Source organism: Pristiophorus japonicus, chromosome 10 (genome assembly GCF_044704955.1).
Source record: "Pristiophorus japonicus isolate sPriJap1 chromosome 10, sPriJap1.hap1, whole genome shotgun sequence".
Classification (NCBI taxonomy): domain Eukaryota; kingdom Metazoa; phylum Chordata; class Chondrichthyes; family Pristiophoridae; genus Pristiophorus; species Pristiophorus japonicus.
In genome coordinates, this window is record NC_091986.1 from 146,371,998 (window position 1) to 146,395,208 (window position 23,211).

The window sequence follows — 23,211 nt, forward strand, 5'->3', positions numbered from 1 at the left end:
AATATCAACACCCTGGGGGTCTCATTGACCAGAAACTTAACTGGACCAACCACATAAATACTTAAATACTGTGGCTACAAGAGCAGGTCAGAGACTGGGTATTCTGTGGCAAGTGTCTCAGCTCCTGACTCCCCAAAGCCTTTCCACTATCGACAAGCCAAAGTCAGGAGTGTGATGGAATACTCTCCACTTGCCTGGATGAGTGCAGCTCCATCAACACTCAAGAAGCTCGACACCATCCAGGACAAAGCACCTTCCTTGATTGGCACCCCATCCACCACCTTAAACATTCACTCCGTCCACCACTGGCGCACCGTAGCTGCAGTGTGTACCATCTACAAGACGCACTGTAGCAGCACACCAAGGCTTCTTCGGCAACACCTCCGAAATCCACACATCTACCACCTAGAAGGACAAGGGCAGTAGGCACATGGGAACATCATCACCTCCAAGTCACACATCATCCTGGTTTGGAAATATATCGTCATTGCTTCATCATCGCTGGGTCAAAGTCCTGATACTCTCTCCCTCACAACACTGTGGAAGTACCTTCACCACGCGGACTGCAGCGGTTCAAGAAGGCAGCTCATCCACCACCAACTTCTCAAGGGCAATTAGGGAAGGGTAATAAATACTGGCCTTGCCAACGATGCCCACATCCCAGGAATGAATTAAAAAAAACACCTAGTACTACCAGTTACATATAGACTATCAGTGAGTTATTGAATTATTGTTGTTTATAATGGGAAGCTGTGTTTTACCAGTATTACTATTAGTTATCAGTGCAAACGTATAAGTATCAAACGTATAACATTCTGAGGGGGCTTGACAGGGTAGATGCAGAGAGGATGCTTCCCCTTGTGGGGGAATCTAGAACTAAGGGACATAGTTTCAGAATAAAGGGTCCCCCATTTAAAACAGAAATAAGAATTTTTCTCTCTCAGAGGGTCGTTAATCTTTGGAATTCTCTGCCTCAGAGAGCTGTGGAAGCTGGGTCTTTTAATATATTTAAGGTGGAGATAGACAGATTTTTAAGCTTTAAGGGAGTAAAGGGTTATGGGGAGCTGAGTCCATGGATCAGATCAGCCATGATCTTATTGAATGGCGGAGCAGGCTCAAGGGGCCAAATGGCCTACTCCTCCTATTTCTTATGTTCTTATGCAATTTCAGAGAGTTGCCAATAGTTAATGGTGGATTCAAAGTTCCTCCCACTTCTGCTTTCCCCTCTGCAAATCGCTCCCCCAAGTTCCCCACCCTCAGTCTCCCCTCTTTGTTTGCTCACAAGTAGCCTCCTGGATCTTGGAACTTGAAGCACAACAACTGCTGGCATGAAAGCAAAAAAAAAATACTCAACTACAGGTGACCCAAACTTTATAAGGTAAATGCATTAACATTTAAAGAAGTCACATGATTAGATGTCATGTGATCAGGCATCACATGGTCAGTTGTCATGTGGTCAGAATGTCACATGATTGCACCTTCAGGACTGCTTAATAGGTCGAGGAATATGAGCAATACATACTGAAAGCAGGAAGAATAAAAATACAGCGCTATCTTTTTTGAGTGAGTTTGCCGTGCTGATGCATTGTAAGATTACCAGTACTGTTGTTAAACAGGTGCAGTTGCAGTTATTGTATGTGCATGAAGCATGGACAAAGTTTGTAGTTATTAATTAAAATTGGGCCTGTGATCTCTTCAGTCTGACTTTCAGTCTGTAGAGATCAGCACAGTGTAAGTTCTATGTAAATTTCTGTGATGTGTCAGCATTTTACAGCATTTCTGCATGTACTGCATGTCATGAGAGATCTTCAGCTCCAGCAGGCACTTATTGTGAAGTAATTATTCACATATTAGATCTGATAGAAACCAGGAATACGCATTCATTGAAAAGAAGCCAACAGGCACTGCTTGGGCTGAAAATCCCACTGGGACGATTGAAGTCACTGAGATTCAGAGTCAGATTAAGATGAATAAAATTCAGAAATAGAATTGTATAACATTATTTACAGATCAGAAATTTATAATACATGAAATCATGCAAGTCCCAAATGACAGTGTGGCTTTGATCTTCTTCTTGCTCAGAGAGTACTTATGCAACACACAGTCGTCCGATCTTACTCTTCACAGAAGGCCACACGTTGCAGTGCTCTGTTCCTTTTCTAACTTTGGTTTGAAACCCACTTATACGTTCTGTGCCGCAAATCCAGCTTATCCTTCCTCCCAATTTTCTGGTCTTTTTCATTCTTCCCATATGTTACATAGAAACATACAAACATAGAAAATAGGGCAGGAGTAGGCCATTTGGCCATTCGAGCCTGCACCACCATTCAATAAGACCATAGCTGATCATTCACTTCAGTACACCTTTCCTGCTTTCTCTCCATACCCCTTGATCCCCTTAGCAGTAAGGGCCATATCTAACTCCCTCTTAAATATATCCAATGAACTGGGCATCAATAACTCTCTGCGGTAGGGAATTCCACAGGTTAACAACTCTGAGTGAAGAAGTTTCTCCTCATCTCAGTCCTAAATGACTTACCCCTTATCCTTAGACTATGTCCCCTGGTTCTGGACCTCCCCAACATTGGGAACATTCCTCCTGCATCTAACTTGTCCAGTCCCGTCAGAATTTTATATGTTTCTATAAGATCCCCTCTCATCCTTCGAAACTCCAGTGAATACAGGCCCAGTCGATCCAGTCTCTCCTCATATGTCAGTCCTGCCATCCCGGGAATCAGTCTGGTGAACCTTCGCTGCATTCCCTCAATAACAAGAATGTTCTTCCTCAGATTGGAGACCAAAACTGAATACAATATTCCAGGTAAGGCCTCACTAAGGCCCTGTACAACTGCAGTAAGACCTCCCTGCTCCTATACTCAAATCCCCTCGCTATGAAGGCCAACATACCATTTGCCGCCTTCACCGCCTGCTGAACCTGCGTGCCCACTTTCAATGACTGATGTACCATGACACCCAGGTCTCGCTGCACCTCCCCTTTTCCTAATCTGCCGCCATTCAGATAATATTCTGCCTTCGTGTTTTTGCCACCAAAGTGGATAACCTCACATTTATCCACATTATACTGCATCTGCCACGTGTTTGCCCACTCACCTAACCTGTCCAAGTCACCCTGCAGCCTTTTAGCGTCCTCCTCACAGCTCACACTGCCACCCAGCTTAGTGTCATCTGCAAACTTGGAGATATTACACTCAATTCCCTTATCCAACTCATTAATATATATTGTAAATAGCTGGGGTCCCAGCACTGAACCCTGCAGTACCCCACTGGTCACTGCCTGCCATTCTGAAAAGGACCCGTTTATACCGATTCTCTGCTTCCTGTCTGCCAACCAGTTCTTATCCATGTTAGTACATTACCACCAATACCATGTGCTTTAATTTTGCACACCAATCTCTTGTGTGGGACCTTTTCAAAAGCCTTTTGAAAGTCCAAATACACCACATCCACTGGTTCTCCCTTGTTCACTCTACCAGTTACATCCTCAAAAAATTCTAGAAGATTTGTCAAGCAGGATTTCCCTTTCATAAATCCTTGCTGACTTGGACCGATCCCGTCACTGCTTTCCAAATGTGCTGCTATTTCATCTTTAATAACTGATTGCAACATTTTCCCCACTACTGATGTCAGGCTAACCGGTCTATAATTACCTGTTTTCTCTCTCCCTCCTTTCTTAAAAAGTGATATTACATTAGCTACCCTCCAGTCCATAGGAACCGATCCAGAGTTGATAGACTGTTGGAAAATAATCACCAATGCATCCACTATTTCTCGGGCTACCTCCTTAAGTACTCTGGGATGCAGACTATCAGGCCCCAGGAAGTTATCGGCTTTCAATCCCATCAATTTCCCTAACACAATTTCCCGCCTATATGGATTTCCTTCAGTTCCTCCTTCTCACTAGACCCTCGGTTCCCTAGTGTTTCCGGAAGGTGATTTGTGTCTTCCTTCGTAAAGACAGAACCAAAGTATTTGTTTAACTGATCTGCTATTTCTTTGTTACCCATTATATATTCACCTGAATCTGACTGCAAGGGTCCTACGTTTGTCTTCACTAATCTTTTTCTCTTCACATATCTATAGAAGTTTTGCAGTCAGTTTTTATGTTCCCAGCAAGCTTCCTCTCATGCTCTATTTTCCCCCTCCTAATTAAACCCTTTGTCCTCCTCTGCTGTATAACAACATTCTCCCAGCCCTCAGGTTTGCTGCTTTTTCTGGCTAATTTATATGCCTCTTCCTTGGATTTAACACTATCCTTAATTTCCCTTGTTAGCCACGGTTGAGCCACCTTCCCCGTTTTATTTTTACTCCAGACAGGGATGTACAATTGTTGAAGTTCATTCGTGTGATCTTTAAATGCTTGCCATTGCCTATCCACCATCAACCCTTTAAGTATCACTCACCAGTCTATTCTAGCCAATTCACGTCTCATACCATCGAAGTTACCTTACCTTAAGTTCAGGACCCTAATCTCTGAATTAACTGTGTCACTCTTCCCTAAGGCGCCTGGCAGAACAAGATTGCTAATTTCTCATTCCACAACACTCAGTCTGACATGGCCAGCTCTCTAGTTGGTTCCTCGACATATTGGTCTAGAAAACCATCCTTAATACACTCCAGGAAATCTTCCTCCACCGCATTGCTACCAGTTTGGTTATCCCAAGCAATATGTAGATTAAAGTCGCCCTGCACGCATCCCTAATTTCTTATTTGATGCTGTCCCCAACCTCACTACTAGTGTTTGGTGGTCTGTACACAACTCCCACTAGCGTTTCCTGCCCTTTGGTATTCCGTAGCTCCACCCATACCAATTCCACATCATCCAAGCTAATGTCCTTCCTTACTATTGCATTAATTTCCTCTTTAACCAGCAACGCCACCCCACCTCCTTTTCCTTTTTGTCTATCCTTCCTAAATGTTGAATACCCTTGGATGTTGAGTTCCCAGCCTTGGTCACCCTGGAGCCATATCTCCGTGATGCCAATTACATCATATCCGTTAACTGCTATCTGCGCAGTTAATCCGTCCACCTTATTCTGAATACTCCTCGCATTGAGACACAGAGCCTTCAGGCTTGTATTTTAAATACACTTTGCCCCTGTTGTAAAGTTAATGTTGAAATAGCCTTTCACTTATACCACTTTCAAATTCAAAAGCCCTATATAGGGAACATTGGAAAAACGTTTGTTTGTTGGAAATACATCTACTATTGTCCTCAACATCGAGAATTGCTGTCACATCCTAGCAGCGTATGAACTGGAGACTTGCTGTTTTTTACAATGGGCCAAGAATCCTTGCGACATGATCCTGGTAGTTACAACAGGATTGCACCTGCTTGTCGAGACTCTGCATTTGACATGAGTGTCGTCGACTCCATCCCGCAGCATGCTACCTGCCACCATCTCAGTAAAACCCCAGCCCTGCACGAGATAGAAAAGGCCATCCATCAGCTGAAGAACAACAAGGCTTCGGGAGCGGATGGTATCCCCGCTGAGGCACGAAAGTATGGTGGAGAGGCACTATTGGTATGAATGCATGACTCATCTCTCTCATCTGGAAGGAGGAGAACATACCGGGAGATCTCAGAGATGCAGTGATCGTGACCAACTTTAAAAAAGGGGACGTCCGACTGCGGTAACTACAGAGGAATCTCCATTGTCGTCAGCCACTGGGAAAGTCATCTCTAGAATCCTCCTCAACCATCTTCTCCCTGTGGCTGAGGAGCTCGTCTCGGAGTCACAGTGCGGATTTCGTCCACTATGGACATGATCTTTACGGCGCGACAACGGCAAGAGAAATGCAGGGAACAGCACCAACCCTTATTGAATGGCGGAGCAGGTTCAAGATGCCGAATGGCCTACTCCTGCTCCTATTTCTTATGTTCTTCTGCAATAGTTAATGGTGGTTTCAAAGTTCCTCCCACTTCTGCTTTCCCCTCTGCAAATCGCTCCCCCAAGTTCGCCGCCCTCAATTTCCCCTCTTCCCTGCCCTCAGTTTCCCCTCTTCCCTTCCCTCACAAAGGCCTTTGACACTGTTAACTGTGAGGGACTATGGAGTGTCCTCCTCCGTTTCGGCTGCCCCCAAATGTTTGTCACCATCCTCCACCTGCTCCACGTCGACATGCAAGCCGTGATCCTGACCAACGGATCCACCACAGACCCAATCCACGTCCGAACTGGGGTCAAGCAGGGCTGTGTCATCGCGCCAAACCTCTTCTCAATCTTCCTCGTCACAATGCTCCACCTCACACTCAACAAGCTCCCCGCTGGAGTGGAACTAAACTATAGAACCAGTGGGAACCTGTTCAACCTTCGTCAACACCAGGCCAGATCCAAGACCGTCCCATCCTCTGTCGCCGAACTACAGTACATGGATGACGCTTGCATCTGCACACATTCAGAGGCTGAACTCCAAGTCATCATCAACATCTTCACCGAGGCATATGAAAGCATGGGCCTTACACTAAACATCCTTAAGACAAAGGTCCTCCACCAACCTGACCCCACCACACAGCGCTGCCCCTCAGTCATCACGATCCATGGCACGGCCCTGGACAATGTGGACCATTTTCCATACTTCGGGAGCCTATTATCAGCAAGGGCAGACATCGACAAAGAGGTTCAACACCGCCTCCGGTGCGCCAGTGCAACCTTCGGCCACCTGAGGAAGAGAGTGTTCGAAGATCAGGCCTTCAAATCTGGCACCAAGCTTATGGTCAACAGGGCTGCCTGTTGATACCTGCCCTCCTATATGGCTCAGAGACGTGAACCATATACAGTAAACACCTCAAATCACTGGAGAAATACCACCAGCAATACCGCCGCAAAATCCTGCAAATTCCCCGGGAGGATAGACGCACCAACGTCAGTGTTCTCGATCAGCCAACATCCCCAGCATCAAAGCACTGACCACACTCAACCAGCTCCGTTGGGCGGGCCACATTGTCCGCATGCCCGACACAAGACTCCCAAAGCAAGCGCTCTACTCGGAATTCCTACATGGCAAGCGAGCCCCAGGTGGGCAGAGGAAACGTTTCAAGTACATCCTCAAAACCTCTTTGATAAAGTGCAACATCCCCACCAACACCTGGGAGTCCCTGGCCAAAGACCGCCCGAAGTGGAGGAAGAGCATCCGGGAGGGCGCTGAGCACCTCGAGTCTCGTCGCCAAGAGCATGCAGAAATCAAGCGCAGGCAGCGGAAGGAGTGCGCGGCAAACCAGACTCCCCACCTACCCTTTCCTCTAATGACTATCTGTCCCACCTGTGACAGAGACTGTAATTCCCGTATTGGACTGTTCAGTCACATGAGAACTCACTTTTAGAGTGGAAGCAAGTCTTCCGCGATTTTGAGGGACTGCCTATGATGATGATGATGGGCACCTGCTTGTGCCCTTCAACACTGACCCCACCTGAATTTGCAGGCTCATTGGAAGAGCATCTAACTGGCATGGTACAGGCAGGTGCAAACGCCCAGAAACTTCATCCTTCTGTCTTTGGTGGGGTTGCTGGGCAACAGGGGGGAGAATATCTTGGCTCCCAACCTGACCGTAAAGATATTCCCTTCTGTGCACTTGGTAAGGGGTTCAAATCTGACCTCTGATTGACCTTCATCAGTAGGACCCACACTTGCTCCTGTGATGGCCATTAAGCCTGACATACTGACCTCCGCTGATACGCCGTGTCCAAGGTCGGCCTAAGAAGTGGGAATTCTTGGCGAAGAGAGTCCCTGTCCCTGTCCCCTTTCCATAATTTGTCTATTAAACAGAGGTTCCACCCTGACAAGGCAACCAGGAAACTCCAAGAGACAGAGGCGATCCGGCACATATTTTCCTGGTTTCCTGTTGAAGTTGCGTCTGTTGACTAGCAGAACTCCCAAGAGATTTTAGGGCCAATATTTTTATGTATGGGAACAGTGAAATAGTTATGGCCAGTATGTGCAGTGCTACAGGAGGTTGGTTATGTTACTGGATTAGTAATCCAGAGGCCTGGGCTAATGATCTGGAGACATGAGTTCAAATCCAACCATGGCAGCTGGGGAATTTAAATTCAATGAAATAAATCTGGAATTTAAAAAAAGACTAGTATCAATAATGGGGTCCATGATACTACTTTGTTGTAAAAACCCATCCAATTCACTAATGTCCTTTAGGGAAGGTATTCTGCCGTCCTTACCTGGTCTGGCCTATATGTGACTCCAGACCCACAGCAATGTGGTTAACTCTTAACTGCCCTCTTAAATGGCCTAGCAAGCCACCTTCGCGAGGGCAATTGGAAATGGGCAGTAACTACTGACCTTGCTGGCGACACCCACATCCCAGGAACAAATTTAAAAAAAGCAGGTTGACTGGTGCCTCCTGCGATGATAATGATAACACCAGCTTTCAGCTGATTTTTTTTCCCCCACTGATAGATTTTATTCCTTCAATGGGGGACCTGTTTAGCTTGGGAGCTCCCTGCAAGCTGTTACCCACCTATTGATAGGCACTGCAGCTGTCAGTACATTGTGCCTGAAACGGTACCAGTCTATATTTTCCCACTTATCTCACTAGCCTTCCTTCTGATCTCTCACTGAGGCTCCAATTTGTGCTGAATTGTGGGCTCTTGGCCCTCATTCCTGAAGGACTGTGTTGAAATCTCCCAAGCTAATTTCTCATCTGACCCTTACGACTGAGAAGAAACATTGACCTGGAAATTCTGCGGCGGTTCTCCCAATCTCCCACCATAACTTAGTCGGGAGACAACTGTAAGTAGTTTTGCCCTTGGTGCTTTTGAATCACCCCCTTTACAACAATTCTAGACACCGGAATTATAGTAGTGAACAGAATACTCAGTTACAGACAGATCTTTCGGTCTCAGCCATCACAATGCTTTTATTCAAGTTAAAGCACACACCTGCACTTATTAAAACACACCTTGGTGGCGTAAAACAAACACAGTACCCCACACAACACTGGCCTGTCTGAACAGGCCTCTATCGCGAAGTACCCGCGACTAAAATCACCCCTGTTTAGATCAATAGTGCACCTTCGAATCTGTCCAACAGACTGTGCGTACGCCTATGATCCGCGCAGAACCTCCCCACTAAACCCCTAAGGCTTGATTGGGACACACAACACCCCTTCACACTATGCGGTGGTCTAAAGGATGTGTGGGCTGGGATAATGCTCACCAGTTACCCCTTTGGCTTACTCGCTGCTTCTCCCAATGAGGTGTACCTTCTGGTTCCGTGCCAATCTGTGTTTTTCAAGTCCAGTCTCAAGGTCAGCTTCCTAGTCGAAGTAGCAAGGCTCTCTTTGCTCGTAGATGATGGTTTCTTCTTTCCATCCCAGATGGAGTGCTCGGTCCTTAAATGAGTTGAACGAAGCAAGCAAGCGTAGAAATGGCAGAAAACTACCCTCTCTTACACCTGAAAAATGCTTGTTGAATCCTCGTGCCAAGAACCAGTCCTTTGCCTGAGGCAATCCAACTAAAGAGCAATGAATCACATCTCCAGCCTTTGTTTCCAGGCTCTTCCTGGGGATAAAGGCTCCAACGAGTCTGGGTGGCCAGTAGCTTCCTTTGTCTTGAGGTTCCTGCGCTCCATGGTTATCTCAGTCATTTCGATGGCTTGAGCACTGACCAGTTTACCTGATCTCTCACTGATAGGTTCCCATTACATGACAAAAAGGTCCTCCATCCACCATCTACCTGTGATGAGATTCCTGCTTTCAGCTATTGATCCATCCCAGACCCATAACAGAAAACAGAGAGTCGGGATAAATGGTTCATTCTCTGGTTGGCAACCAGTAACTAGTGGGGGGCCGCAGGGATCAGTGCCGGGACCCCAACTATTTACAATCTATATTAACAACTTGGAAGAAGGGACTGAGTGTAACGTACCCAAGTTTGCTGATGATACAAAGATGGGAGGAAAAGCAATGTGTGAGGAGGACACAAAAAATCTGCAAAAGGACATAGACAGGCTAAGTGAATGGGTAAAAATGTGGCAGATGAAGTATAATGTTGGAAAGTGTGAGGCCATGCACTTTGGCAGAAAAAAATCAAAGAGCAAGTTATTTAAATGGAGAAAGATTGCAAAGTGCCGCAGTACAGCAGGACCTGGGGGTACTTGTGCATGAAATGCAAAAGGATAGTATGCAGGTACAGCAGGTGATCAGGAAGGCCAGTGGTATCTTGGCCTTTATTGCAAAGGTGATGGAGTATAAAAGCAGGGAAGTCTTGTTACAGCTATACAAGGTATTGGTGAGGCCGCACCTGGAATACTCTGTGCAGTTTTGGTTTTCATATTTACGAAAGGATATACTTGCTTTGGAGGCAGATCAGAGAAGATTCACTAGGTTGATTCTGGGGGTGAGGGTTTGAATTATGAGGAAAGGTTGAGTAGGTTGGGCCTCTACTCATTGGAATTCAGAAGAATGAGAGGTGATCTTATGGAAAGGTATAAGATTATGAGGGGGTTTGACAAGGTGAATGCAGAGAGGATGCAAAGAGGATGTTTCCACTGATGGGTTAGATCAGAACTAAAGGGTATGATCTTAAAATAAGCGGCCGCCCATTTAAAACAGAGATGAGGAGAAATTTAATCTCTCAGAGGGTTGTAAATTTGTGGAATTCACTGCCTCAGAGAGCTGTGGAAGCTGGAACATTGAATAAATTTAAGACAGAAATAGACAGTTTCTTAAACGATAAGGGGATAAGGGGTTTTGGGGAGCTGGCGGGGAAGTGGAGCTGAGTCCATGATCAGATCAGCCATGATCTTATTAAATGGTGGAGCAGGCTCGAGGGGCCGTATGGTCTATTCCTGGTCCTATTTTTTATATTCTTATGTTCTTATATTCTTATCCCCGCCCACCTGATGTGTATTCCTGTGGAACATGCCTGGGCCTGTCACAGTCATGCTGTCAGCTCTTCTGCAATAAATGAAATAGCAAAACATAAAGTCCAAAATCTTCAAGTCTGTGTCGGTGTTTACGGCAATGCTTACACAACTGGAACTCACAGTGCAATGGCGTCAAGTGCCATTTTCAGCACTTCATGCAGTTTCTCTGGGGGTTCAGCCAATCTCCCACTAAAGTTACAGCAGGAGATTGGGAAAATTCCCACAAAATTTCAAGGCCTTTCATTATATCACTAACATTGAAGTCAAAGCTGAATAACTGTACTAACCCACTGCATTATTCATATTCCTTCAGACATTTATCTTATAATCATTCCTTCGCATCAAATATATGTTCATAATCAAATGCTGAAGTTTCAAAAGTTCAGTTTAACACTGTGCTGTCACTACATCTCAAAATGTTCATGGGAACTGTCATGTATCTGCATTCTGTTTGTAGCCAGTAGATGGCATCATTGTTGGAGGCCACTGAGCAGCACGCACATGGTGCTGCTCAGGTATAAAAGACCAGCCATTTTGAGAGTCAGGCGCTTTGGGTCTAAATAAAGCAGAGCCAAGGTTGTACTTTGCTTAGTTAAACAGTACTCAGTTTGAATCTCTATTGCATACGTAACATTTGGCGATGAGAATACAAGAACCTTTGTTTGCAAAATGAGCATGATTGGATTTTTAGAGCGATTCGTGGAGGGAGAAGATTGGGCAGACTTTGTGAACCGTTTGAACCAGTACTTCGTGGCCAACAAAATGAAGGGGGTCGACGATGCAGATCGGTGCCAGACCGTGTTCCTCACTGTGTGCGGTTCAAAGATCTACAGTCTGATAAAGAATCTACTCATGCTGAGTGGTCCAACAGAGAAAACGTACGAGGAGTTGTGTACATTGGTACGGGAGCACCTCAAGCCAGACAACGGCATCATCATCTCGAGATACAAGTTTTATGCACACGTTCAATCAGAGGGCCAGAGCACGGCAGAATTCATTGCCGACCTGAGACGTCTAGCGGGACCATGCCAGTTCGGGACGGTGTTGGCAGACATGCTGCGGGACTTCTTTGTTATCGGTAACAACCACGAGGTGATCCTGTGCAAACTTCTGGTGGTGGAGGAGTTGGATTTAAAAAGGGCCATCCAGATTGCTCAATCATGTATGACGATGGACAGGAGTCTAAAGCAAATATTGGTGAAGAACCGAACCTCGGCAAGTACTGTAAATGCGATTGATTCGGCGTTCGGCAGAGCGACACATGGCAGGGCCTATCCGGCTGCGCTCGCGAAACCTGTGGCTTCAAAGTCCGCCAGCGGGAATGTATCTGACATCTCTGTGTTGCCGTTGTGGGGGAAATCATCGGCACAAGCAGTGCCGATTTAAGAAATATAGTTGCAAAGGACGTCTGAGAGTGGGGCATCTCCAGCGCAAGTGTCCGCAGATGAGCAAGCGAGCTACGACACACCACGTGGAGGGTGAGAGTCAGACTAGCGTGGATCCGGATATGCAATCCGAGGTGCCAGAGGAGGAAGTGTATGGACTGTAATCCTTCATAACCAAGAGTAAACCAATTTTGATTAAAGTGAAGTTTAACGGGCTACCGGTATCGATGGAACTGGACACAGGGGCGAGTCAATCGATCATGAACAAGAGGGCATTTTATAAGCTGTGGGATACTAAGACAGTGAGGCCCAGGCTGAGCCCTGTTAATGCCAAGCTGCGCACATACACCAAAGAACTGATAAAGGTGATTGGCAGTGCACAAATTAATGTGTTGTATAACGGTGCAGTTCACGAGTTACTGCTGTGGATTGTTCCAGGCAATGGGTCAATGCTGCTCGGCAGGAGCTGGTTGTAGAAAATCAGATGCGACTGGAACGACGTAAAGGCGTTGTCGTCGGCGGAAGATACATGTGCCCAAGTATTGAGCAAGTTCCCCTCGCTGTTAGAACCGGGTATCGGCAACTTCATGGGAGCCAAGATGCAGATCCACATGGACTCAGATGCACGACCCATTCATCATAAAGCTCGGGCAATATGATGAGGGAGAAGATCGAAATTGAACTGGACAGATGCCAGCATGAAGGGATCATATCACCCGTCGAATTTAATGAATAGGCCAGCCCCATTATTCCTGTGCTGAAAAGTGATGGCACAGTCAGAATCTACGGAGACTACAAGGCTATGATTAACAGGGTTTCAAAACAAGATCAGTACCCATTACCAAAGGCTGATGACTTGTTTGCGACGCTAGCCGGAGGGAAGTCATTCACAAAACTGGACTTGACGTTGGCCTATGTGGCACAGGAGTTGGTTGAGACGTCGAAGAGCCTTACATGCATTAACATGCACAAAGGACTGTTTATTTACCACAGGTGCCCTTTCAGAATTCGCTCGGCTGCAGCAATATTCCAGAATTATATGGAAAGTCTACTGAAGTCCGTTCCCAGAACCGTCGTGCTCGAAGATGACATCCTGATCACCGGTCATGGCTCCAAGGAACATCTGAACAACCTGGAAGAGGTTCTACTGCGTTTGGATAGAGTAGGACTCAGATTGAAACACTCGAAGTGCATCTTAATGGCACCGGAGGTCGAATTCCTCGGGAAAACCAAGGCCATCAAGAACGCACCCAAGCCGCAGAATGTGATGGAACTGCATTCGTTCCTGGGTCTACTCAACCACTTTGGTAACTCCCTCCCTAAATTGAACACCTTACTAGAACCACTGCACATGCTATTGAGAAAAGGCGACAACAGGGTGTGGGGCACATCGCAAGACAGAGCTTTCGAGAAAGCCACCAATCTGCTTTGCTCGAACAAGCTGCTGGTACATTATGACCCATGTAAATGTTTAATTTTGGCCTGTGATGTATCATCATATGGAATTGGTTGCGTACTCCAACAAGCCAATGAGTCGGGGAAACTTCAACCTGTCGTATATGTACCCAAAAGTTTGTTTAAAGCAGAAAGAGCCTACTAGGACAAGTTTGCTGTCTGTGCTGTCAATTCTTATTAACTAATGAACCTGTATCATGCACAATGTTGTGTGCATATACTGATATTTACTTGATTCAAAACCAATTTGAAGATAATTTTGTCTGTTTGAACTGGATGAACCCTCCCAGACACGAAGGGAGTGAAGTTGTCCAGGGATTTTTCTATGGATCTTTACAGTGGACAGTCAGGCAAATCCCTATGGAAATTTATCCCCATAATGTTGGTGATAAGATTGAGAATTAACCAAACCAACTATTAAAGAAAAGGGGGGATTATAAACTGAGAAAATCTGAAACTGAACATACCAGCAGTAGCCACTTCACATTCGGAGTGCTTAACTTAGGGAACAGACTGTCGCCTAACACAATGAATGTAGACTCAGTGGAACCATGCAGAAAATAAATCAATGGTTTTCTCATTCATTTGAATTGGAGGATAGGGTCTTGGTGCCAAGGCAGGAAGGAGATGAACATGGTCTGACTATATCCTGACATTAACTAAGTGACAGTGTAAGATGGATGAACCAAACTGACTCTTTTTGTTCTTATATTCATATGAGGCATGGCGCCTGCCTTCAATTTAGCTTTTAGCCTTTGTTCACAAAAACAAATCACTTACAGTAATCTCGCTGGAGGAATTGACTCAACTGTAGTTGAGGACTTTAACTTAAAGTACCATTGTCTTCATGAAGAAATAATTGACAAACTTGTTTCATTGTTTGCAAACACACAACATGATGATGTAAATCAGGTTGAGTTGCGGCATTGTATCATTGTACCATTGTGGGCAAATGGCTCTTCCTGCTCTTAACTCTCCCTAATACAGTGAAAGATTAGCTAAACGATTTTTCATGACAAAAATAAGATATATTTCCTACTTTTATAATGGGGCTTGATCATTTTTGCTCACAATAGCAAATTAAGTAAAATATTGGGCCAGTTGTGTGATCCCCTTGCAGTGTACATGGCATACGAGCTTCAGGTGCTGTGATTGCATTTTTTAGGCCTCAATAAGTCTAGTTCATATCTGATGCGCAGGCTTACAGTGCTATAGGCACCTTCCCACCACATTGTTTTTTCTTGCAGCCACTGACCCATATGTTTCTCATGTTGTTGAGGATAACAAAAAAAGTTGTTTTGCTTAACAGCAGAAGATAATAATTCATTACTGAAAATAGATGAAAAATGTACTACAGTATTAGCTTTATTTGCAGGATTCCTCAATCCCTCGACCAGCCCAGAGCTCAATCTTGCGACCAACCTTCAGAGAACAACCCTCATGACAGGCCCTAGTGGAATTGCCTATTGCAGTCCAATCACTGAAATGAATGTCAGTTGTTTAATTTGTATGTGCGAGTCCTTCATTAATTCTTATTGCTCATATGCTTCTGAAGCGAACACTTAAACTCAATTTATGAACAATCTTTTTATTAAGGATAACAGACTCCACAGCCATAAGTTCATGGACATGACAGTCATTTTTAATAGTGAGATTGGGACATTATTTATCAGCAATACATTCAGTGTGTGGGCTGTCATTGAAGGCTGCGCTCAAGGATGGTAATAAAATTGAGCAGAGGGCTAGGAGCAGTGTTCAGGGAATCGCTGCATACATTTACATGTAGGAGAATGTACATCTTCTAGGCAATCAAGTGCGATGTATGAAAATTTCAGACCAGCCATGATTTTTCTTTACATTTTGCTCACTGCACCACTGGAGTTATGAATTTTCTCACTTACTCTCTCATTAAGATGCTCATTCGGCTACTTGAGAAATTTGAAGTCGACATAATCAAAGGTACAGTCTGATTTGGTTACTTTCTCCTGGGTGTATTAAAAGAACTTCTTAACCACAAAGGTGAAAGAAGGAAACCAGACCTAAAAAAAAAGAACTTCCATTATTGGATATTACAGATATACACAACTGCATTTTCGATGAAAAATACATTCTGTTCAAAGGGAAAATATAGCCAGATGCAAACACTTGGGGGTAAGTTTCATGAATTTTCCCACTGCTTCTGCACACAAATTCCAAATATGTGTTCCCAGCGAATGAAGATCCATACTGGGAAGCGGAACTCATAAAACCTACCCATTCTGGCTTGTGCAAAGCCAGAAATCTATTCCAACCCTCATAATAACTGTAGCAAAATGGTAGTTCTACATGGTGTCATGAAAGTGTTCCCTGTTTTATTGTGCTGCAGCACAAGGCTCATCCTTGAGTGGCTCACGCTTGAGTGACTCATTCCAAAAGCATGTTCATATCTTGTACTTAGAACACCAGATAGTTCAGTTAAGTGGTTGAGTCTCTGATTTTATTAAAAATCCAAAGTATCCAATGCAAAGATCAGTACAAGATTAATAATCCTCAAGTGCAACTAAAGATTCAAAGAATTCTTTTTGTTTTTGCCATATTGCAGTAGATATAAGCCTAAAGATTACTGTTGGCGATATTAGCAGCTACAAGCTTAATGTGTGTGGTGGTCCTCTGATTGCTATTTCCTATTCTTTTGAGTGAAAAATAACCTTAGATGAAATATCATGTGTCTTGAGCAATTTGGATGTATTTCTTTTTAGTACACATCTGCATTAACATATGATGGGATCCTTGTTATGGCTGAAGCATTCCGCTATCTCCGAAGACAACGGATTGGAATTTCAAGAAAAGGAAATGCTGGAGACTGTCTAGCAAACCCTGCTGCTCCTTGGGTCCAAGGTATTGACACAGAACGGGCACTGAAACAGGTACAGTATTATTTTACTGTAATGGAGTTTGTTGCATATAACCATATTAATGGCCCGGATTTTGCGGTAGGAATAACAGCGTCAACGTTATTAAGGAGTAAATCAGACAGCAACTTCCGCCATCTGTACTGGCAGAGTTAAACGAGGAAATCAGCAAGTTGCTGTCCGATTTGTCCTGCTCTTCCACAAGCTTCGCAACACTGATACCTTGCCGAGAGATTCGGCATTCAAACATGAAAGCCGTGAAGTTGCGGTATTTGCCCACTAGATACCCGCTAAACACGCCAGAAAAAGTTAGAGCTTGTCCATTCAAGTATAAGTGAACTTTTAATGCTGTGATAATCTTAATTACTGCCAAACAACCTCTCTGGCACATAAAGTTTACTTTTACAAGTGTGTAGTCTCACTCCTTCAGATTTTAATTATTGCAGGAGATTAAAAAAAAATGAAAGTAATTTTTAAAAACTTTTTGTGTCTGTCTCTTATCGCTCTCTCTCTCTCTTAATCCCATGTTTCTTTCCCTCTCTTTGGGCCCAAGTTTCAGGCCGCGCCTAGAACGGCGCAGCCCCGACCTGGACGCCCGTTTTTCGCGCCACAAAGTGCGCCTAAAAAAAACTTACAGATTCTCCGGCTCCCTGCTGGTCCTCTGGATGCGGGCACGGCGCAGCACGAGCTGTAGGGGGCGGAGCCAGGTCCCTGCGCTGAAAACAGTGCCGGGACCTCTGCTCATGCGCGCTACAGTGGGCGCGCATGTGCAGTAGCTCTAGGCGCCCAAAACTGTGTGGGAGGGGCCCGAAGCACACAGCCCCGAACCTGGCCGAATGGCCTCACTGGGGCTGCGTACATAAGGCTGCCTCCCACGCCCAGCTCCTGCTTCCTCCCGACCCGACTCGACTCCCGCTTCCCCCCCCCCCAGCCCCCGGACCGGACCCGACCCTGACACCGACCCGACTCCCGCTTCCCCCCCCCGCCCCCACCCCCAGACCGGGCCGGACCCACGCTCCCCCCGACCCGACCCGCGCTCCGGACCCCGGACCCGACCCGACCCAACATCACCTACCTGTAAATCTGGTGCTGGGGACGGGCCCTGCCCGAAGTCTTGGGCCCGGCCGGGCCCGGCCCGTTCAGCAACCCCCCCCTCTCCTTCCCCCCTTCTCCTTTCCCCCCCTCCTTCTCCTTTCATTCCCCCTTCCCCTTTTCCCCCCTTCTCTTTCCCCTTCTCCTCTCCCCCCTTTCCCCTTCTCTTCTCCCCCCTTTTCCCCTTCTCTCCCCCCCTTTCCCCTTCTCCTCTCACCCCCTTTCCCCTTCTCCTCCCCCTTCCCCTTCTCCTCCCCCTTCCCCTTCTCCTCCCCCCCTTCCCCTTCTCCCCCCCCTTCCCCTTCTCCTCCCCCCTTCCCCTTCTCCTCCTCCCTCCCTTCCCCTTCTCCTCCTTCCCTCTTCCCCTTCTCCTCCTCCCCCCTTCCCCTTCTCCTCCACCCTTCTCTCCCCCCTCCCCTTCTCCCCCTTCCCTCCCCCTTCTCCCCCATCCCTCTGCCTCTACCCCCTCCTCCCCCTCCCCTCGCTGTCAGAAACACAGACACTGACAGACAGAGTGAGAGACACACACAGACAGACAGAGAGATAGAGACACTGACAGAGACACACTGGGGGAGAGGGGGGGGGCATCCCAGCACGTTGTTGGAGGGCTCCCGGTGCTGCAGTCGGTAAGTAGAAAATGTTTTATTTATTGATTTTTAAAAAATTATTTCTTAATTTTTTTTGATTGATTTATTGGTTGATTTATTGATGTATTTATCATTTATTATTGATGATGGCTCTTTATTTGTAAAACTGAAGTGTTTAATGTTTGTAAACTTCCCTTTAAACCCACCCCCCCATTCCATACGCCTGATTTTCTAAAGTGTAGACAAGGTTTTTTCGAGTGTACAAAAATCTTCACTTACTCCATTCTAAGTTAGTTTGGAGTAAGTTTTCACTGCCGAAACTTTGAAAACTGGCGAAAGTGGCCGGACACGCCCCCTTTTGAAAAAAAAATTCTGTTCCAAAGTGAAACTGTTCTAACTGACTAGAACTGGAGCAAACTAAATGCCGAGAATTTGTATTTCTAAGATACTCCGTTCTACACCATTTGCTCCAAAAAATCAGGAGCAACGGAGGCCGAAACTTGGGCCCTTTATTTTGCTTCCCGTACATGATTTTGCATTGAATTAATATTATAACTTGCATTTCCCTTTTAAATTCTGCGTGTCTCAGTAAGGATTCTTCAATCTGGTTGAAAAGACTGCTTGCTCTATTCACACAGGTCCCAGATCCCCTATAAAGAACAGATCAGGCTCCCGATGACGATAAGTTACCGCTCAAAAGCCCACGATAGGTTTGTGGTCACCTGTTAGCGTAATGAAATCTGGGCCATAGTAGATTAAAATAATCCATCCAGCCTCCCACAGGTTCTGTGGAAGTACAGTATTTTGGTGCACGACCACATTCCATCAGGAGTGGCAGAGGATGGGTTTGACCCCGTGGTTCCCACAGAGTGAGCTTCTCATCTCAACTGCGCCTTCTGCAAAAGGTGTCAATTACAGATGATGTTCTTCCTCATATCAAGGAAGTGAATGTCACAGAGCAAGTCACTCTACAGTTCTCTCCGGTTCCTAAAGCAAACTAGACTAATATCAAACCATAGTGAGACTTGTATGTGCACTCCTTTGGGTAGATCTTGACTTTGTACGATAACGTCAAATGGGCGATAGCACATTTTACATCACTCCCAAATGTCTTCAATCAAAATAAAAATTGGGAGAGATGTAAAACGGACTGCTGACTCACTATCACCACTTTACACTGTCACACAATGTCGAAATCAACCCTCTTCGGTGACATCAGAAACTGTAATTGGAGCTTAAATACACAGACTTAATTGTCCCCTTCTTTAAGGCCCATTGGTAATGGGGCGGTAAGGCCTTTCTAACCGGGGGCAGATGGCGGAGCCAACCCATCCGCAATTGCCCCCAACCTGTGTCGGCCACGCACCGACCCCTTACCTACCCCTCCCTGGTGGCCCAGTGGGTCCGATGGAGGCCTCACTAGGCCTCGCAGTGTCCCTCCCCTTTAAGCGAAAGGGGAGAGACATTGCAACGCGTCAGCACAATGGGACACATCCACATCACATTGACGTCATTGCCGCTAGGCTGACATGCTCAGTGCGGCGGTGGACACGGCCCCGCCCCCAACTCAATCTCGCCCCGATACCACCTCCAACAGCGCTGGAAGGCAGTGTCAGAGGTAAAGAGCCGAATTTCTTGGCTCTTCCCCCGACTCCCGCGAGTGGTAAAATTCCAGCGAAATCAAAGTGCCCTCCCCAAATTCTCGCTCAGGGCAATTTTGGCCCCAGGATCTCATAGCACAACAGCTGTTTGTTAACACTGTTCAGCGGAATAGATTCATCAATGTGGGGGAGATATTAGAGCTGTTATCAATCTTGCTTTACACAAATGTGCACTGACATAAGATGTGATGATAGGGAGGAGCTTTATCAGCCTTATTTTCAGGCTTTTAATGTACAAACTATGATAGCTGTGAGGCAAAAGATCTAACACTGGCAGGCAGCTGGGACACAAGTCTCCTGAGGCTGCCAGGGAACACAGATGTATGCCTCCTCCCCCCCCCCCCCCCCCACTCTACAGTTGGTTAAAATGAACATATTCAAACGTCAACACACTCGAGGAACAGATATATTTCCCTGTTTGCCAATGCTGCTGCATACATGCCATTACACTGACATGGAAATGGCTGCACGATCACCATTAAATTCTGGAGTTCAGTGACCAGCACACTTCATACTCTACCTGCTACAAGCAGCGCAGTAACAGTGATCAAATCTAAACACATACCCAGTAACGATACAATAGCCACGTTGCACTTCTGCCCAACTACCCATCTCCTCTCTCCCCGTGCCTAGCCTAAAACTGCAATACCAGTATAAGAACATAAAGAACATAAGATATAGGAACAGGAGTAGGCCATTCGGCCCTTCGAGCCTGCTCCATCATTCAATAAGATCCTGGCTGGTCTTCTACCTCAATTCCACCTTCCTGCACAATTACAGTGATAGACTCATATCAATGTGTGCTCCTGTACATGCCATATTAATATACAACTGCACCAATATGTAAACTGCTGTACAATTTTATTTTATGACTTTTACCTGAATATCTCTGCCACCATCACAGTAAATGTAGCAAATCCAGGAAATCAGAGTTGCTGCAATGTCACTGATTAAAATACAGTGATATTTAATGTACATATGCCTATATCTGTGGGTCTCAGGGCTTCAGATTCTTGTGTTCCCTCCTTTTTATTCACAGAAATTAAAATTAATGTACAGAAAATCGTGGGAAGCACATGGCTGAATTCCAAATATTGGTTCCTGATGTACAAATCTGTGTGTCAGGAGTGTCATGTATTTCACATTACTGTATATAACTGTATCTTACCATGCTATACATGACTGTAACTGGATATGACCTGTAACAATAAGCATACCTTACCACCAGGGGTGCACTTGCAGGAGACACTCCATACCTGTCCCACTGAGGTATATAAAGGGAGGTCTCAGGCAAGTGCAGCACTGGAGAGCTGAAATTAAAGGTGCAGGTCCTGAGTGACCTTGACTTCAGCATGTCTTGTGTAAGTCAGTACATTAGAGTCAGGACTTAACAAGGAGCATGGAAAATGTACATTTACCCTAGAGTTTTTCAGTTTGTTCAACTTTTCCCCAGGCTTAACATACTTTTAAGGCACAGCATTAAAATTATTCATTTAAGAATGAAAGTCGTGCATTTATATAGTACTTTATCACATCTATAAACATTTCACATGTAACAAATTAGTTTGGAGTGCAGTGATTATTTTTATGTAGAGAAACAAAGAGCCGTTTTGCACAAAAAGGACTCTTTAGATAGCAGTGAGATGAAAGACCAGTTCGCTGGAATTGGTTGAAGGAGGAATATTGGACAGGACATATAGAGAACACTTGTGCTCAAGTCCTAGAATATGGCTTGCATTCACATCCTTCCGACCGAGAAATAACAATGCTCTAATTAAGCTGGACTGACACTTAAGAATTTCATTCACAAATAAAAGTAATTATAATTTCTTCAAGCTATAATTGGCATTGACATGCACATAATGAACAAAATTCCCCACACAGTTCATGTACACTACCAGTTCCTTTAAACAGACAGTGCATCTGAATTGGAATTACCCAAAAGTAGCTAACTACAAGGCGGTATTGACAAAAGCCTGGGAACAGGTCAGCTAATTGCCCTTTTAATACATATCATTCAACATAAAGAAGAGAATCATAAATATAACATTAAAAAATGGTTAAAAAGGATAACATTCAGAAAGCATGAGGGGGAGGGTGTTACATGAAAACTGCAGCTAAAAAGCAGTTGGGATTAGAATGAGTTTTCTCTCTGGTACAAGGAGCACGTATTTATTTGAGGGTAGTGAATGAGATATTCTATAACTAAACTGTTCATGGCCACCTGTGGCCGTGTAATGACTTGAATTCTAATGAAGAATGTCAGATTGCAGTTTACAACATGAGTTTCCATCTCGATGCAATGAATACAACTTCACAACTGTGTGGCCTCCTACAGAGAGCCAGCAACTGAAAGAGCTACAGTTTTGCTCTAAACCCCATCAATTTAACACTCCCATCAGAAAGCAAAATGCTACCCATGGTTTTAGAAATCCACACACGGGGAACATGTCCTCAGTGCACTACTTGTAGCAAAGTCATAAACATGTTTACAAAGTACACCTTTTACCATTTCTCTATAAATGACTCCCAAAGGAAATCTTTTCTTGTAGTCAATAGATTTTAATTGTCTTCATCTAACAGTTCCGTAAATAAATAATATTTAAAACAGGCCTGCGCACACTGCGATATGTGTGTGCACTAGGTCCGTGTAGCAGAGCAGGTCTCCAGTCGTCCTGGTTTACTCTTGCCACTAGCTCTGTCAAGCCCGTGTGGTGGCTGATGTGCAACAGTCACCACACGTTAAAAAAAATCCACGCACAGGCATCTTCCGGAATAAATCACCACTGGAGTTCAGGACTAGAATATCGGGTCCTTCATTGAAACATCAGTGAACTCATCCCTTTTGGTGTGGAAGCAAGTCATCCTCGTTTGAGGGACCACCTATGATGATGGTGATTTATTCCGGAAACATGCATCAAAAACATTTAGTTGAAAATATTTGGAGTTATTTTACCTCAATAAATAAAGGACTCGACAGCAGCAGGGTTGTTTGTTTTAAACTAAAACTTACCTCCATTTTCTCCCAATGGTTGTTTTTAACGAACATTATGAAACTGAGGCACACTGATAATGGGATCTTATTTTTCCAGTCTGTCCTGGATAAGCTGATCTGAGCTGGAACAGCATTCGTAATTCTGCAATTGGCCTCAGCATTCCTATACTAGGGAGAGGAAAAAATCAGCTTAATTCCTGCCCCTGATCATGTTCTGTTATTAGCTGCTGGTGAAAAGAATGTATGTGT

At 45.1% G+C, this 23,211-nt stretch overlaps 1 protein-coding gene across 5 annotated transcripts in view; it reads left to right on the forward strand.

Annotated features, from left to right (window-relative positions):
- Nucleotides 1–23,211, forward strand: part of LOC139274818 (glutamate receptor 4) — a 255,245-nt gene that overhangs the window by 85,355 nt on the left and 146,679 nt on the right. For all 5 annotated transcript variants that reach the window (XM_070891511.1, XM_070891512.1, XM_070891513.1 and 2 more), the window contains exon 7: nucleotides 16,475–16,642. In XM_070891511.1, coding sequence (XP_070747612.1) covers nucleotides 16,475–16,642 — 168 coding nt within the window. The remainder of the gene's footprint in view (nucleotides 1–16,474; nucleotides 16,643–23,211) is intronic.